This window comes from Cygnus atratus, chromosome 1 (assembly GCF_013377495.2).
Source record: "Cygnus atratus isolate AKBS03 ecotype Queensland, Australia chromosome 1, CAtr_DNAZoo_HiC_assembly, whole genome shotgun sequence".
NCBI classification, from domain to species: Eukaryota; Metazoa; Chordata; class Aves; order Anseriformes; family Anatidae; genus Cygnus; species Cygnus atratus.
This window is the reverse complement of record NC_066362.1, coordinates 151913136-151929446: the sequence shown is the minus strand read 5'-3', so window position 1 is coordinate 151929446 and position 16311 is coordinate 151913136. Positions and strand designations below refer to the sequence as shown.

Here is a 16311-nt window from a genome sequence, read left to right as displayed (position 1 = left end):
CAGCTATCAAAGGACTGCTGCAGAGCTCACGTCTAATGGCAGGCTAAATTCAGTCTACCATGCTACACTGATGCTCAGTGCAGTGAAACATCTTACCCAGTCCCATCTCTGACTTTTTCCCCTCACTAAGACTTGCAAGGGACATTGCAGCTCTCCTCATTGCTTGTGTCTGAAGACTACTTAACTCATTCAGCCGCTGTTAAAGAGCAGAAGTAGGAGCAAAGATTTTACCCCATGTCCTGCAATTAAACAGATGATATGCTTCTTTCTCCCTGAGCCGTGCTGGCTATACACACCACTGGAAGGTACAGAAAGAAGATTCTAAAATCATAGCATAGGAATTATTCAGGTGAATACATTTCAACTTACTTACATCCTCTTTGATATTTTGTTGTAATAATCTGCAATTATGCATACAATTCTTTTAAGAGATTTTCCTAGCACATCTGATTTGACTGGATGCTTCTTCCTGAATTATATTCCCCTTTCTCTTCCCCCTCCTCACTCCCACCCCCAAGTTCTGAATTACAATTTCAGAACGATACAAAATTGTAATTTGCACTGTCTGGTATTGACTGTGCACTATGTACTGACTGTTTTAACACCATAATTTAGGTGTCTTATGTGTCATATTTTTGCCCCAATTAAGACTGAGGTCTACTATACCACAATACATCAATTACACACGACCTCTCCCACTCCAAAATTCAAAACGCTTTCTTAAAAAAAAAGATTAAGAGTCCACAACTGACTTACTTTTGCATTGAGAGGGCACACAGACAGTGCACTCCTAAAAAGCTGTTCTTCTGACCTCCACTGACTGCTGCGGAGCGCACAGCGCGTAACGTTTATCAGTAAGATTCCAAGTACTGCGACAGCAAGAATTTTCTTAAAGAAAGAGAAACAAGTTAAGAACCAAACCATTCAACTCAAGCACTTCATCATCAGCCTTAGTGACTGTTTTGATAGTACCTTTTTCTTGGCTTGCTTACTCAAGAGAGTAAATCCATATGTAAACAGAATACAGTAGCCAATGCTGGGGAGGTAGATGACTCTCTCTGCAACAACAAATCCTACACGGAAGAACAGGTTACTTGCAGGAAGAAAAGGGATAATAAGAAATCCAAGTCCCAGTGTAAGAATTCTGCAAACAAGAAAGATTCTCAAATTAACCACAAAGTTTAATAGAATACCTTTTCCACTCAACATATAAACTTTTTTAATAAACAGAAAGATGTGCACATGAGCAGAGCATTCAAAAGCAACCCTTGGGAGCTAAATAACAAAATCAGATTATGTTTCAATAACATTTTGACACTACTTTCTATCAGGGAGTTTTAAAATCCTAGCTATAATTCCCAGAAAAGCAGTGTTCATGCTTCCAGAGAAAAAAATAAACCCATTAAACATTAATTACATAATTCCTATTAAAAATATATGGGCAAAAAAACTAACGATAAAAGCTGTCTAGTTTTGGAACTAATAAGGCAGTAACACATGGAAAAAAATATATTTCACTTAAAGAAGAACTTGGGTACGTTTCCTACTGAGAGTGTTGTCTTTCCTAACAAAGACATCAATAGCAGAATCCATTGTGTTTAACCATGTGAAAGTTACTCATCTACACTCTCCACAGTCATTGGAGAGAGGCACTTCTCAAAGGCTGCTCATCTTCCCTGTTTTAGGTATCCACGTTAGGCATGAGTAATGCTCAGCAGGTAACTCTTTATGCACTATAGAAAACTTAAGACAACTGAGAATAGGAACCCTATGTCCATGTCAGGCCACAGGCATGGTAGTTTTCTACTCCAGTTTATTACAAATAAGTCTCTATACTGTAATGTAAATGACAAATCTAGAGTAAGGTACTTCTTAGTCTCTTCTCCTCCCTAATTGTCCTTGGCCTTCACTTTACTTTTGTCTTTATTATTACTAAAAAAACAACATCTGTTTAGCAATATTGGCTTAGTGAATATTTAAAAGAAAACACGAAGACACTTGTAACAAGTGTAAACCCCCTTCAGAATGGTTTTATCTGTGCAAATGATTATGGGAATAGAGGAAAGGAAGCCTAGTGGGATGATAGCCTTTGGGGAGACACAGGGAAAGAAATTAAATTACAGAATACCATAGAAATAAAAAAAATATTTGGTACTCTGAAAAACAGGATGACCTCATTATGACTGAGCTGCTGAAAAACGTTAAAGAGCTGAGAAATTAATTATACATAAAACCCATAGGAACGGACAAAAGTTTACAAAAGTTAAACAGAAGACCTTAATAAGACAGAATAGTTTATAGCAAATTTTTAGTTTCTTTTGGTGAAGTACAAGTTGTTTCCTCATGGTCAGCATTCTATTTTTTAATAGTATGTCCAGCATTTCTACCTCCTTTCAAGACATCTCCTTTCTCTTTCGTTATTAGGAGAGAAGATTAAAGGAGATGACTTATAAGAAGCAAGGGCAACAGCAGACTATTCTGTTCTGAGCAGAGATTACTTTTTACCACCTACAGTGTTAAGGATCTCAAAATGCCATTTCACGAGAAAAATAAAGCAGCCATCCATACCTCCCCCTCTAAGTCTGCTTCCCACTAGCCTGTGTACAGTGATGGGCCCAAATTGGGATGAACTGTAATGACAGCTATAAATATTTATTTGAACTGCATTTGCTAGACACTGGTTCCACTGAATTGTTAAAATTATCAGTACTGAATTTAACAAAATAATACTGTACTCAAGTTGTCCGGGCGTTTAAAATTCATCACTGTCTCTTACCTTCTCTTATGGCTGTCTTCTGAGCACAGAGCTTGGCATATCAGGCCAATTAGGCAGAACCAAAGTGCTGCTAGTGCAATTATCCTCCAGTCGCTGACGGATTTAATGAGGGGTATGCAGCCCATTGACCAATCAAAACACAGCCACCAGGGACATAACAGCAACCATGCATTCAATGAATAGTAGTAATTATAGTTTATAGCCTGTCAGTCAAAAAGAAAACAAACATTTATTTGATACTAAACTTAAGTGCGAGGGGGAGAAACTTTAGTTCTTGTTTTCCATCATTTCTGCTATCGCAAAATATTTCTTATACAAAAAGAGAGACCTTAAATACCGTTATACTACATCTAGTTACATATTTACTTACTTTAATATTTACTTACTTTATAGCTGTGAAATTATTATTTTTAATATAGTTACGTGGTTTTCCTATTCAGAGCAGGGAAATGCAGTTCTATACTGTGCAACCAATACCCACATGTAGAAAGAATAATTTCCCAGAACAGGAGGAAATGTCAAAAGACAACACCTTTCTTTCAGTCTTCATCTCCAAAGCCATATTTAATATAGTCAGAGGTATAAAGCCAATACATACTCCAAATGCACCAGACCAGAACTTTATGCTATTTTCTTCAATTGTGAAAGAACAGATGAAGAGTCAAACAGTATGTGGAAAAAGGAAGAAACCCAGCAAAAGCTAAACCTTGCATGCACGAGACAAGTAGTGAATAAATGGAAATGTACTTCCATGCATGCAGAGCATGCTAAATTGAATGCAAAGAATATATAGATATTTTTTCTTCAAATTGCAAAAGATCTTCACAGAAGCACACGGGAAGGTGACTCATCACACAACTCAAAATGTTTAGACCGCCTGCTTTATTGTTTCTTTGAGTCGCAGAAAAGAAAATTTAATTTGATGACAAAGACAAATGCTCTGAGCTTGCCAGAAAAAAAAAAAAATCAGCTTCATAACTTACTCTCACAAACAGACTATCTGCAAATGAAGCTGGGTTGTCTACTTCAGTAAAAGCCGGTGGCCCTGTGCCCATAATCCTCCAGCGGATATAAAGTATACTAGCCCCTCCAGACATCAGAAGAGTTATCCTGAAAAGCAGCCCCTTTCTTAATAGCCCAGCATTCTGCAGGAAAGAAAGAAAAAATAATAAGAAATAAAAACAAACGATATTCTTTTTCTCATCCTGACTATATTCACATTTTTTTTGTGGCCATCTCAGAAAAAAGAGGCTATCAATTGACGTTTGTCTTTCTTTTGCAGTTACAAGAAAGGTCTCGAGCTTTACTACAATTAATTGCAAAATATTTTTGCAAACATTTTCATTTCATTATCAATCAGAACACTTTTATTGAAGAATTCTCTTCTACAAATCCTCAGTAATTTTATAGTTGATATAATTTCACACATCAATTTTTGACAAGGAATTTGTGAAGAATATAGCTGTTAGTATACACCACATTAAACTCATTAATGCAGGACAGTTTTCCCATGAATTTTGTTTTAAATTGCTCTGATTGACCTTTTGTCACCAGAAGTTTTTCTCCACTTAGGTCTATTTAGGGGTAAAATTACATGAGTGCAAGAAAACTGCACAACTTGAAGCTGAGTGAAAAGAAAAAAATTTTTCACAATCAAATGCAATTAAAAAGCCAATGACACACAGGCACCAAAATCACTTTGGTCAGGTTAAAATTATCCAGGAGCTATAAAAGAAATAATCCTGTTTTATCTATAGTATTAACTCAGTTGATTTACATTACAGGTTTCATAACATACACATTAGGGTCTAAAGAAGGCAATTCACTTAAAGGCAAGAAATCTGGAGTCCACACAGAGAAGTGATGTTATAGAAGCTAAATTTTACAGACTTCCGCTTCTTCCCTGTGAATTATAACTCTTCTTCTCCATGCTTGCACCTGTTTCATAAATGAAAAAAACACAACCAAAGAAAAACAAACACCGTTGTGTGCCACAGAGGTTCTTCACCCTTTTCCAGAGTCTGGAAAGAAAATCATGAACTATAATGATACCCACGTCACAACTTCAAATGCAAACCCAGTCTTCCAGCACCCTACCCAGCTAGCAAGTGTTAACTCGGATGGGAAGTGAAGGACCTAGCTTTTCTCCCAGTCCCTGTGTTACAGTGCTGTAGGGACTCCCTTAGAGCTGCCTGAAACCTGATGGCTGAAGTTAACCTATGCAGCCTCGGTAAGTCATTAGAGATGCAGAAGATCGAAAGTGAGAGTTTCTCTGAAACGAGGGGTCACTTCCCTCCCCACTGAACACGTCTGAAGAGGAAAATGTTGATAAACTGTGGATTTTTCCATGTAAAAGTTCACTGGATCCTGAAAAATATGGTCACGTGATCTCCACCTTTGGCTCTCGTTTATCCCTACCTTCCTTCCTTAATTTGATATATTTCTATTATCTTTAAAAACCTATCGGATAGTTATACATGATCAATTCTATATGTTCACCATAGCAGCTGACACGCTGATTATTATTACCTATGACTGCAATATGCAATTATTTAGGAGATCAATATTACTTATTTCTGAGGTCTAAGAAAAAAATAGGCTTGTTGCATAAAGTAAGAGATCCAACAACGTCCTGGCTGAAGGTATTTATTCTCTAAAATGATAGAAAAATAAGTTTAAAAGCATTATCAGATGGGTTTTTAATATTTGTAGCTGACAACAAAGTCATCATAAAATACTTAATTGAATGCCTACGGAAACAAGTTTGTATTGTTGATTTTACATAAGCTAGCCTTTGTGCTCAAATGGCTATTTCCAATTTGCACATCTCAGCAGCCAAAGTCAATACAATGGAAATCATTCCTAAACACTGTTTTTGGAACAAAATTGTGCTATGAAGGAAAACAGCATAGTTACAATTTATGTCTTATTACAGAATAACTAAACTAAAACTCTTATCCCAGACTTCATTTCATTTAACAGTACATGTAGCTCCTCAAAGGTCACATTTCACAAATCACAAAATCTCTTAGTAAGCAGAATTTAAAAAGTCGAAGAAGCATTACCGTATGTCTTACAGTCTTTGATTTAGAGTTAACTGACATCTGGCATGAAACTGAAACCTATCTCTCAAATCAAGAGGAAAAAAATTTGCAAGTAAGAAAATTTAAGACTTGACATTTAACAAAACAAAACAAACTTTAAATACAATTCAGTGAAAAGACCAGAACATATTTTTGTAGCTGGTAGGAGCTAAAATTAATTACTTCTATTAAAATAAGAAAAAAAGACAACGCTTTCTTCACTGTTTTTTTCATCACTGTTTAAAAGTCACAAAACAGAAGCACAATGCTTTGAGCTATTCATGCTTCAAGAGTAATCCTCCAAAAAATGTTCACCTCTGACATTTCCAACACTTTAATTCTGAACTTGATCTGCTTTAATCCTCTACAGCTCTTGACTCCTCCTTTTCCTCATGCTAGTTGATATTAGTCCCATTACACAACTCAATTCTTCAGCATTCTTATTTGCTGCCTTAAGTACTCCTCCATCCCTCAGCCATTCTTGCCCAAATCTATTGTTTCAGTTCTAGAGATTCCAATTTCACTGATTTCCCCACAAAGCTCTTCAAGAACATTTCCGTTTCACTCTTTGTGAAGGAATTTAAAAGTCCCGTAGGACTTGTTACTCAGAAATATGAGCAAGACTTGTCTACAGTGAAACCACTGATCAATGCAAGCTCCAATGAATATTCCTTTGCCTTGCTGAAGGTTGCACAGGAGAGGCAAATGGTTTAGCTGTTCAACAGCAGTGATGTTCTAGAAGGCTGTTTATCTGGTTGTTACCAATTCTTCACCTAAAGATGAATGTTTCTGTGATTTGCTTATGATCACAATCTCACAACAAATACTAGGTGTTACATTCCACTTGAGCCAATATTAGATAGAGCAGTACCAACAAAAGTCAAAAATTCAATCCTTAGTGACTATTTGTGCTTAAATATTTTTACTTTCAAGTTCCCAGGCTACTCGGAACTGTCTCCTGTTTGGTAGCTCATATTCTAGCTTCTGACCCTGCAGAACTTGTGCATCAAGCAGTCAGCTCTTCCACACCACATTTTTAAGATATTGTTGAGAGAAGCATGGAATTTTTAAGATATTGTTGAGAGAAGCATGGAATGGATTTCTGTATTCAATGCATTTCTAACGTTATTCCATTACCACTCACGTTGAGAAGATGTCACAGCCCACTGCCTTACTTAGCTGACTGAAAATACCTCTCATTTTTCTTTAATTCTCAGCAAAAACAAAACTGCCAGAAGTTTTATCTTTGTCTTTTAGTACATGACTGTCTGAATAGCAAGAATGAATAAAACCTCTAAGGACTCACCTCCAGTAACTTGTCCTTACGTAGTAACTTTTGAATGAACTCCAAAACATTTAGCTTGTTAATCACCATGGCATCAAACACTGCATTCAAACCCTAAGCAACCAAAATAGAAGTAAGAACGTAAGATGAAGTAGCTACCCAAAACCAATTTTTAAGAAATGCACCTTATATTCCGATTCTACCATGAGCTATCATATATCTTAATTCTGATTTCAAACAAGTAGATAATAGATACCTTGCTAGTAACAATGGCAGAATAAGAAATTAACAACCTGAGCTCAGATGAGTAGAACATCACATTATTGTAATGTGTATGCTCCTGCCACATCTGATACCGGGATATACCGGGGATACCACGTACCAGCAAGCTACACCCCATATGTATGGTTACAACAGCGTTTCTTGCCTAAATGTTCTGCAGTGCAAATGCTGCAGTCAAGAGGTAAAGCTTCTGTCCAAGTAAGGTGGAGTTTCTTTAAGCCTTTTTTTTTTTTTTTTTTTTTGCTGTGCAGCATGGTATCTTTTGACTGACAGGTTTCAAAAATATTAAAAGGTACGTAAATTGTCACAACAAGCAAAGGCTGAGAAAGATTTTACATGGGTATCAGGCTTTCTTTTCTTGCAATTACATCAATACACACAGTGGAAGTTACTGAAAAAGAAAAGCAGAGTTCTATGTAACATCAGCCACTACGCATAAAACTAGAGGATATTCAGCTCTTTGCTAGACTATACTTGCACATATTTCCCCCACAGAAACTAAAAATATATCCAGAGGTAATTCTTTTGAGGTCAATGAGATAATTCTGTTGAGGTCACCAGTAAAATCCAACCTCAATGTCCCAGCAATCACCAACCATGACAATTCATGAATACTTAGCCTACATCCTAATACCTTCAGAAATTACCTCAATGTCCTGTAAACTAAAAGGGGAAAAAAAAAAGTCAGTAAAAATATCACCTGGCAAGGCAAAGAGTGAGGACACTGGGAGGCCATAAGTCTCTTTTCAACAGTCAAAGGGAGAAAAGAGAAGATAGGCTGGAGAGTTGGATGGTTCCACATAGAGAGATCAGCTGGCAGTTACAAGGCTTATGGCTCACTTACATGAAGATTGGGAAAGTAGGAAAGCAAGAATCTTGCTGAAAAATACATTCAGCCTACAAAGGAATCTTTTTAATGTGTGATTTATCCCTTCATCCCTCTGACCTTTACCCTTCAACTCAAGGATAAATATCATCACCCTAGCAATGCAACAGCAAACAAAAAATCCAGATCAAATAACAATTCTGTGTCTGCTAGCTCAAATAATTACTTCATACCACTAGAAGAAATAATCACACTATGTTTTAAGAGAACTTGTTTTCCTCACAGATACCTTTGAAAAATACATCAGCCTGTGAGCGTCTATCAAAAAATAATGTCCTACAGCAAGATGCTTTCAGTAATTTCTTCTACAATTTTTTCTAAGGCTGAGAAGGTCCTTGCTGCAAATAATTCTTCTGATTGCTTTATCTACGTCAATTAAAGCTACAAATCAGATTTACTTATACAGATATACAACTATGCAAAAGGTGAAAATCACTTATGTAGCATTACAGGTGGCTTACTGGATCACCCAAATCAGACTATCTTCACTTCAATAACAGAAACCAAGAGTAAACGGAACATGAAAAGTAAGTACATCTGTTTGCATAGGCTGTTTACATAAGAGATGGAAGGAAGAGATTCAGTATTAGAAATACAAACAATTACCCTACTTATAATTAGGAATGTTCAAAAAAAAAAGCAAGAGGGTGGAGCTTCCAAAAAACAGTCTCCTCCAGTTACGTCTTTGTTCATAGACTTCAGAGAGATGTTTGTAGACCCACTACCTCAACAATTATACATTCAAAACCAAGGCCAATGAATGTGATACACAGTGAAACTAACACCGTGAATCTTAAATTTTGCAAGAAGTTAACAGATACATGCAAACTGCTTACAAAAGATAAAACGAATTCCAGCAGGTTGGCTGGGATACAATCAAGAGAGCTCTACCGGAATACTGTTTTTAGTCAACATTAACTAGTTTTCTGAACAGAACAAAAAGATGTTCACGAAATTAGTTGTGGAGAAGATTCATCCTTGTAGACTTTACAACTGCAGCTGACAGATGCTAAGGTCAAAAATCAGTCAACAAGAGGATTCTTACCAGTATCGTAATTCCTTGTTCTTTGCACAGCATGGCTACTGCACCTAGGAGAACACTCACCAGCACCCAGAACACAGAAAAATGATGTCCTTCCTTATCTGTCAAAATAAAGCATACCATAACATTAGGTTTATATATTTAAAGGTAAAGTTAGAAATTTAAATTAAAGTTAGAATTAAAAGCAAAACAAAAACAAACAACCAGCATTTAATCTCACAATCTTTTATATCAGTCAAAATCTGGATACACAGACTTGAAAAACATTACAGACTTGAAAAGCATTGGGCACCTCCTGCAATATGCTGGCATTTGTCCTTTTATTGCAGTCATTTTCTATTCTCAGAGACATTAGAAATCTCCCCGTTTGCTAGATGTCTTAGCCAGACTAATTAGAATGGCAGAAGCTTCATATAGTTTTCACAATTCATCATCTGAAAAGGTTAATTCCCAATATTCAGACTCATTTATCATCCTTAGCTACAGCTCTATCATTACTGGCCACTCTCCTCCGAGCTACCACAGGAACAAGAAATTCTTTCTAATGGTTACACATGAAGCAGCACCACACACAAACTGTTTTAACAGTAGCCTAATGTACAAAGGCACAATGAGCTGCTTTTCCAGGGCTGCTACATTTAGCAAGCGCTATATGTCATTTCATTAGTACTGCTGTGGAATGCCACGAAGCTCAATAATTTCAGCATCTGATCAGAGAAGCAGTTAGTTCTTGCAGTTTTACAGCAGGGTGAGGAACTCTGGGGTTAAGAGATCAAGAGTAGCTACAGCTTCTAGTAGAAAAAAAAGTCTTTAAAGACTGCACCATGTAGCTGAGTTTGGGCACTACAAGCAGGCATTTCTGAGTCTGATATAACAATAAGCTTGACTACAGCCAAGGTACTATCACACACACAGTACATGGGTACTTCACATAAAAACATGTCTGTCACAACCTCTACTCCACAGGTGCAAGCAAGAGGGAAACACTCAGCTCATTCAGAGAGAGTTTCTCAATTCAAGCAACATGAGCTCTACAGGCATCACAAGAATCATTTGCCATGTGAAAAAAAACAAAAGTTGAACTCTGTATTCATCGACTGAACCCCTTTTTTATTCTCCCTGATCTCTAGAGCAGTTCTTTCCTACTGCAGGTTGGACCCTCAGCACTTAAACAGAACTGCAATAATCGTCTACGCAGAGGGCAAATGGAAGAAATAAGATTTACTTCACCAGAAGGAGGCACCTGAGAACAGAACAGAAGAGAACAGAATGGAATAGAACACAACATCAGGCTTCCTTTCTAACTGGTTGAAAGAAGGAGAACCCTTTAGGGATCTAGTTACCTACTTAAATGCAGTTCAGAGAAGCAGCTATTGCTTGTCACTGATGATAAAGGGAAATTAGCGTACTAACTCAGTTGTTGACAAGTAAGATACGAACCATCACAAGTGTCTGAGGATCTACTGACGTTGGCTCATTGGCTTCCTCTCTCATTTTGAGGCAGACCACTTCTTTTGTAGCAGACAGCAGAAGATTTGAAGAAGAGGAACAAGTTTTAGAAGCACTCGTTTCTTACCGAAGACTTAAAGCTTCAACAAAGTGAATATTAAGATGTTTGAAATTCATTGCAATAAAATCTAGTGAGCATTTGTTCCTCCTCCCTCCATCCCAAATTATGTCCTTGCAGGTGAGGACAGAGTTAATATTGGAGGTGCAGATGTTATAAACTGAAAAGAAAGCCTCCTGAAGGAAAGAAGTCATACACCTTTCAATACCAAAACAAAACATGGAAATACAAAATATATAATGGCTAAACTAAAGAGGTTTTAGTTGTAACTGAAAAAAAAGCAATGAGCAAACTCTAATTCACATCACATATACAGAACTGAGGGTTTTCAGGGTTGCAATACGCACACAGTTCATGGAGAACGGGGCTTCAAAATTCTTTATATCAGCTTTGCTAAGAATAAAAGGAATCTGTCCTAAAATACATCCCTTGAAGACCTTCAATTCTTCAGACTGCTTGCAACACAAGACTGCTCATCCAGTTTTTGAAATCTCTCCTTTTTTTTTTATATAAGGTAGAAAGAAACTAGTTGGCAGGAGGTGAAGATAGAAGGCAAGCTAATCGACTGTGATGACAAAATAACAATCACTCATTCCTAGTAAGCGTGAAAGGGAGAACATTGAACAAAGTCAGTGGACTTCACTGAGTTTACTGAAGTATACTTTCTTCAGGTGAGAGGGTTCTTCTTCCCACAATCAAATTCTGGAGGAGAGAAGCTGGGATGTCTGAGCACAAACAAAGACCATGTTAACATGGAAGTTGGTAGGAAGTATATACAGCAAAGAAACACCAACACAGTGATTCACAAATGCTTTGATAACTTGCAGTGTGAGAAGCAACAGGGAGAAAAAGTTCAAATTATCAAGGACAAGTATAACAATAGCGCACTCATGCAGCATGAAATTCATAAAAGCTGCATCATAAAAGGAAAAAAGACAATTTATGTAAAGGAGGAGTTATTCCAATACTCAATGAGAAAGAAAATGGACATTGCCAAGAAAATAGAAGTGTTCTGTGCCTTTTTGCTTCATTTTTCACATAGAGGTCAGTTGCAATTAGATGGCTTACACAAAATCATCAGGAAAGGAGCAAGAATAGAAGCAGAACAGTGAACAACAACAACAAGGAATTTACAGGGAAGTTAATCTGTTTTAAATTACAGCAATTGATTACATTTATTCCAACAGGTCCTATACACCACAGAGTAATCTCAACTGTTACCTCTGAGACATCATGCAAAATGCATGAAATTCCAGAAGCTTGGAGTTAAAAACAAACAACCAAAAAACCCCGTCATGCCTGCATGTCTACTACTGAAGGGTAAAAGAGAGAGGAAAAGTAAAGCTAAAGCATCAAAGCCAAGCTGACTGGTTGAAATTGTCCAGAAAAAAATACACAAAGTATTTTCTAGATGAGTCTCCAAAACAAAAGGATATGATTAGTTGTTTTCCAAAGACATATTACAGCTGCTTAAATCAAGTATAGTTTTCTGACTTGGAGAGCAAAGAGGGCTTTCTGGATGAGAGCAAACCTGTAAACCTTGACTTCAGGAAGGCATGAGAATGCCACTGGAGACAGTGTGAAATAAGCAAGAAATAATAGGGGGTGGATGAAATTATAGAATGGATAAAAGTAACAGCTGTAAAACTACACTAAGACTCTAGGCCACTGTGCAAAATGGGAAAAGACATGCTGGATTGGGTCTTCCTTTCATCTAGCTCTATTAGGTATTTTTAAAAATTTGGATGATGGAATAAGGAATATTCTGAGTAGGTCCAGAAGTGTTGCCAGGCTACAATGGCCACAAAGCATATTAAGGAGAAGTCAGAATTCCTCTGACAAACTGTAGAAATGGTCTTGAAAACTGATAATCAAATGCTATTCAATAGGCACACGTTCAAAGTTGTACAGAAACTGACTTGTGTTGTTAACATCTCAAGTCTCAGATGCCAGAAATGTCTCAGCATGTAAGGTGTAGCCAAGCTTATGTAGGAACCCTCAAATACAGTAAAAGATGGTAAAGAACAACAACAAAAAAAACAAACCACAATTCCATAGATACATTCATTAAAAGATGAGAAACAAGCATCACGATCTCCTTCCCAAAACCGTAATCTCAGTTCCTTTATTTTGCAGTCTCAAAAAGTCAATACAGTCATACATAGAACTGTAATATTATAAAAAATTATCAGTTTGTGATTAAACTTCAAAGAAAGAACATTTTAATTAAGGAATATTTTATCTTGTGCTTTTGCCTGGGTCAATATGCACAAACACCCCCCATATCCTCACTGCAGAAATCTTGGTACTAAACTAGGACTGAAAAATAGATACAAAAGACTGGCATTCAGCAATGTCTTCAAGCAATTTTTAACAGTGATTTGAAAATGTAAAGCACTACAAAAGTGCTAATTATTATTATAAGATACACACATGCCAACAGAAGTAATCAGTCTAACAAAGCACATTCCCCTAATATGGCACTGCTTCCCACCAGAAAAATCTTGTGTTAGAAAATGAAACCAATCTTTGGTTGGCACCTGCACCTAGTTGAAACTGGTACACCATATTGTGAGTGGGCATTGTGCCACTCTAACAGATGGACAAGATTGTAAGCACGCCAAATAAACAGAGCACTTGCCTTTTTTTTTTTTTTTTTAAGCTGGAAAAATACACTGTTTCTATACCAACAAAAAAGGGTGTTTCAATGACCCCACTTCACCAGTACGTTGAGTCTGAAAGTCAAGGGGATCCAAAGAAATACCTGTGTAAGACATGAAGAAGCCTTGAGGGCTCCTCCACTCAGGCTGCTGAACTCAAGTATAAGCACTGTGTTTGCAGAATTGCTCTAGGAAAGTGTTTTACAGCGTGGAGTCAACTGATCCTAAATTTATGAGCAATATGCTTACTGTGGTACCCCTCAACTCTGCCTTCCTAGATGCTAATCCTACTTCTTTTGAGAGACCTTATCTCACATTGTCCTAAATCCACAAGTCAATGAATACAAATTCCTAGTAAGTTCAGGATATGAAGAAAAATACTACATGTTTAGAGTACCAAGCTTAGTTTTAAAGTCAAGCTAGCAACAGCAAAACAAAACATAGCAAGCACTTCAGAACAATAATTATCAAGTCAGACATTTAGGCATTCAGCACTTCCTCCCTCAAAGCCAACTGAGCATCTTAGGGTGTAACCAGGTGAAAACTTGGAGCAGTTCAAGAAGTCATTTAAGCATGTTTAAGTGCATTGCTATAAAGAGCAGGAAGAATTCCCTAGCCTTAGAAGATAAAGTAAGAATCCATTGTTAGAGTTAACTTAAGCCTGAGATCTCCCTGTGTGTCTCCAATTCTCCGAATGTACATACTACTGCAGCGCAGCTCAGCATTTCACTTAATAATGAAACTACAATAGCAAATGGCATTCCTAAACATCGCCAAGTACCTCAAACTCATTACATAGAGGCTACAGTACAGTGATCATCTAACCCTAAATTATACTATCTTGGACAAACAAAATTTAGTGCTAATTCTACAAAAAAAGTTATGGTTTCTCATTTGCCCACTAAAAGAATAAAAGGATAGATTTTCCACATGCAACTCCGCCCTCCCAATGCATTCAAACATGAACAGTTGGGCACACAGTTGAAAAAAATCAGGGCCCAAATGTTTAACGGTTGTTTAGTCTGGAGAAGAGGAGGCTCAGGGGAGACCTCATTGCTCTCTACAGCTACCTGAAAGGAAGGTGTGGGGAGCTGGGGGTCAGCCCCTTCTCACAGGTAACTAGTGACAGGACTAGAGGGAATGGCCTCAAGTTGCACCAGGGGAGGTTCAGGTTGGAAGTGAGGAGACATTTCTTCTCAGAAAGAGCAGCCAGGCATTGGGACGGGTTGCCCAGGGAGGTGGAGGAGTCACCGTCCCTGGGGGTGTTCGAAGAAAGGTTGGACGTGGTGCTTAGGGACATGGTTTAGTGGGTGACATTGGTGGTACGGGGATGGTTGGACCAGATGACCTTGGAGGTTTTTTCCAACCTTAATGATTCTATGAGTAGTAAATACCTCTTGATCAATTGCAAAATAGCTAACAAACTACCCCTTATCTGAACAGTACTGTCTTTCACATAGAAGACTTACACATTTCCAAACTAAAGGAAAACCTCCACTATTCACAAAACTCATTGCTACAGCCTACTTTGCATGTTTCATTATATTAGCAATGAACTAGCAGATGATTAATGGAAGACTACAAAGAACAGAACAAAACAGAAACACACAACCAAGTACAAAGTCATTTTTAGAAGTCATAGCATATGAGCACACAGTTGTTCCCCTATTTAAGATCCATGCCAAGTATTACTCACATGAAGCAAATATCATAAACTCAACATTTTACATTACTCAGATCACCAATGCAGTTGGCAAATACATGCAACTGGATCACTGTCAAGGTTGAAGACAAAGGAAGGCAAAATGAATACTCCAGCAGTTTTAAAAGTCCTTATTAATTCCCAGAGATACTGCATTAAAATTCAACAAAGTTAATAACCCACAATTCCCTTCAGAACATACCTAAACAGTTGTCAGCTCTTGCTGTCTCCAATGCCTATGCAGTGGATTTGTCCCCACAGATGTGTTTTTAAAACAGCCGGACAGAATGAGAACAACAGATTAGTTCCTTGCAAATATAAATGTTATCCTACCAGAGTTCTGGTAACATTAAAAACTCTATGTAAGAAAAAAGTAAGAGAATTTTAGAACTTCAGTAAAACATAATTATAACCTATATAGTATGTTAAACGCTGATACTCTTTGAAAAAAAAAAAGATAAAACGCTACGGATTCTGGCTAAAAGAAACTGTATGCCCAAAAATCCATCAAAGCCACAAATAAACCACATCAGACAGGCAAACTGCAGTGTGTCTTGGGCTTCACAAAAATCATTTTCCTTTGGAAATTTTCCAGTCTGGCAACTTCTACCTTTCTAATCTCCTACTTGTTTTCAGTATTATTTATACTTCCCCAAAGTATCCCCCAAATACTCTTCAGACATTTTGTGTGTCCTCACTCTCAAGACAAAAAAAATAAAAATAAAAATCTTACATTTATTCACTTAGACAATAGGTGAAAAACACTGAAAAGCCTCTCTTCTATGTCTTTTATCGCTGTTAGAGAAGACTTCGAGGATGACATTTCAATTACTATATCTATCCTAGTGAAACAGATTTCTGGAACTCTGCTGGACACAAATCTCACATTGCCTTGCTGCAAGAACAGTCAGGTTCTTTATGAAAGACTTAAGATACCCTATGTATTTAATAACATTAGGATGCTGCTGGAGACAGAAGAGTTTGTTACTGAGGACATAACTGTATCAGCAGCACGAACTCACCTTTTC

At 37.2% G+C, this 16311-nt stretch overlaps 1 protein-coding gene across 3 annotated transcripts in view; it reads right to left on the bottom strand.

Moving 5' to 3' along the window:
- Positions 1-16311, bottom strand: part of TMTC4 (transmembrane O-mannosyltransferase targeting cadherins 4) — a 52686-nt gene that overhangs the window by 18204 nt on the left and 18171 nt on the right. For 2 of the 3 annotated variants that reach the window (XM_035557078.2, XM_035557081.2), the window contains 6 exons: positions 9358-9455; positions 7166-7258; positions 3760-3921; positions 2777-2979; positions 973-1144; positions 757-888 (listed from right to left, as the gene is read on the bottom strand). In XM_035557078.2, coding sequence (XP_035412971.1) covers positions 757-888; positions 973-1144; positions 2777-2979; positions 3760-3921; positions 7166-7258; positions 9358-9455 — 860 coding nt within the window. The remainder of the gene's footprint in view (positions 1-756; positions 889-972; positions 1145-2776; positions 2980-3759; positions 3922-7165; positions 7259-9357; positions 9456-16311) is intronic. The other variant, XM_035557082.2, reaches the window with a different exon arrangement.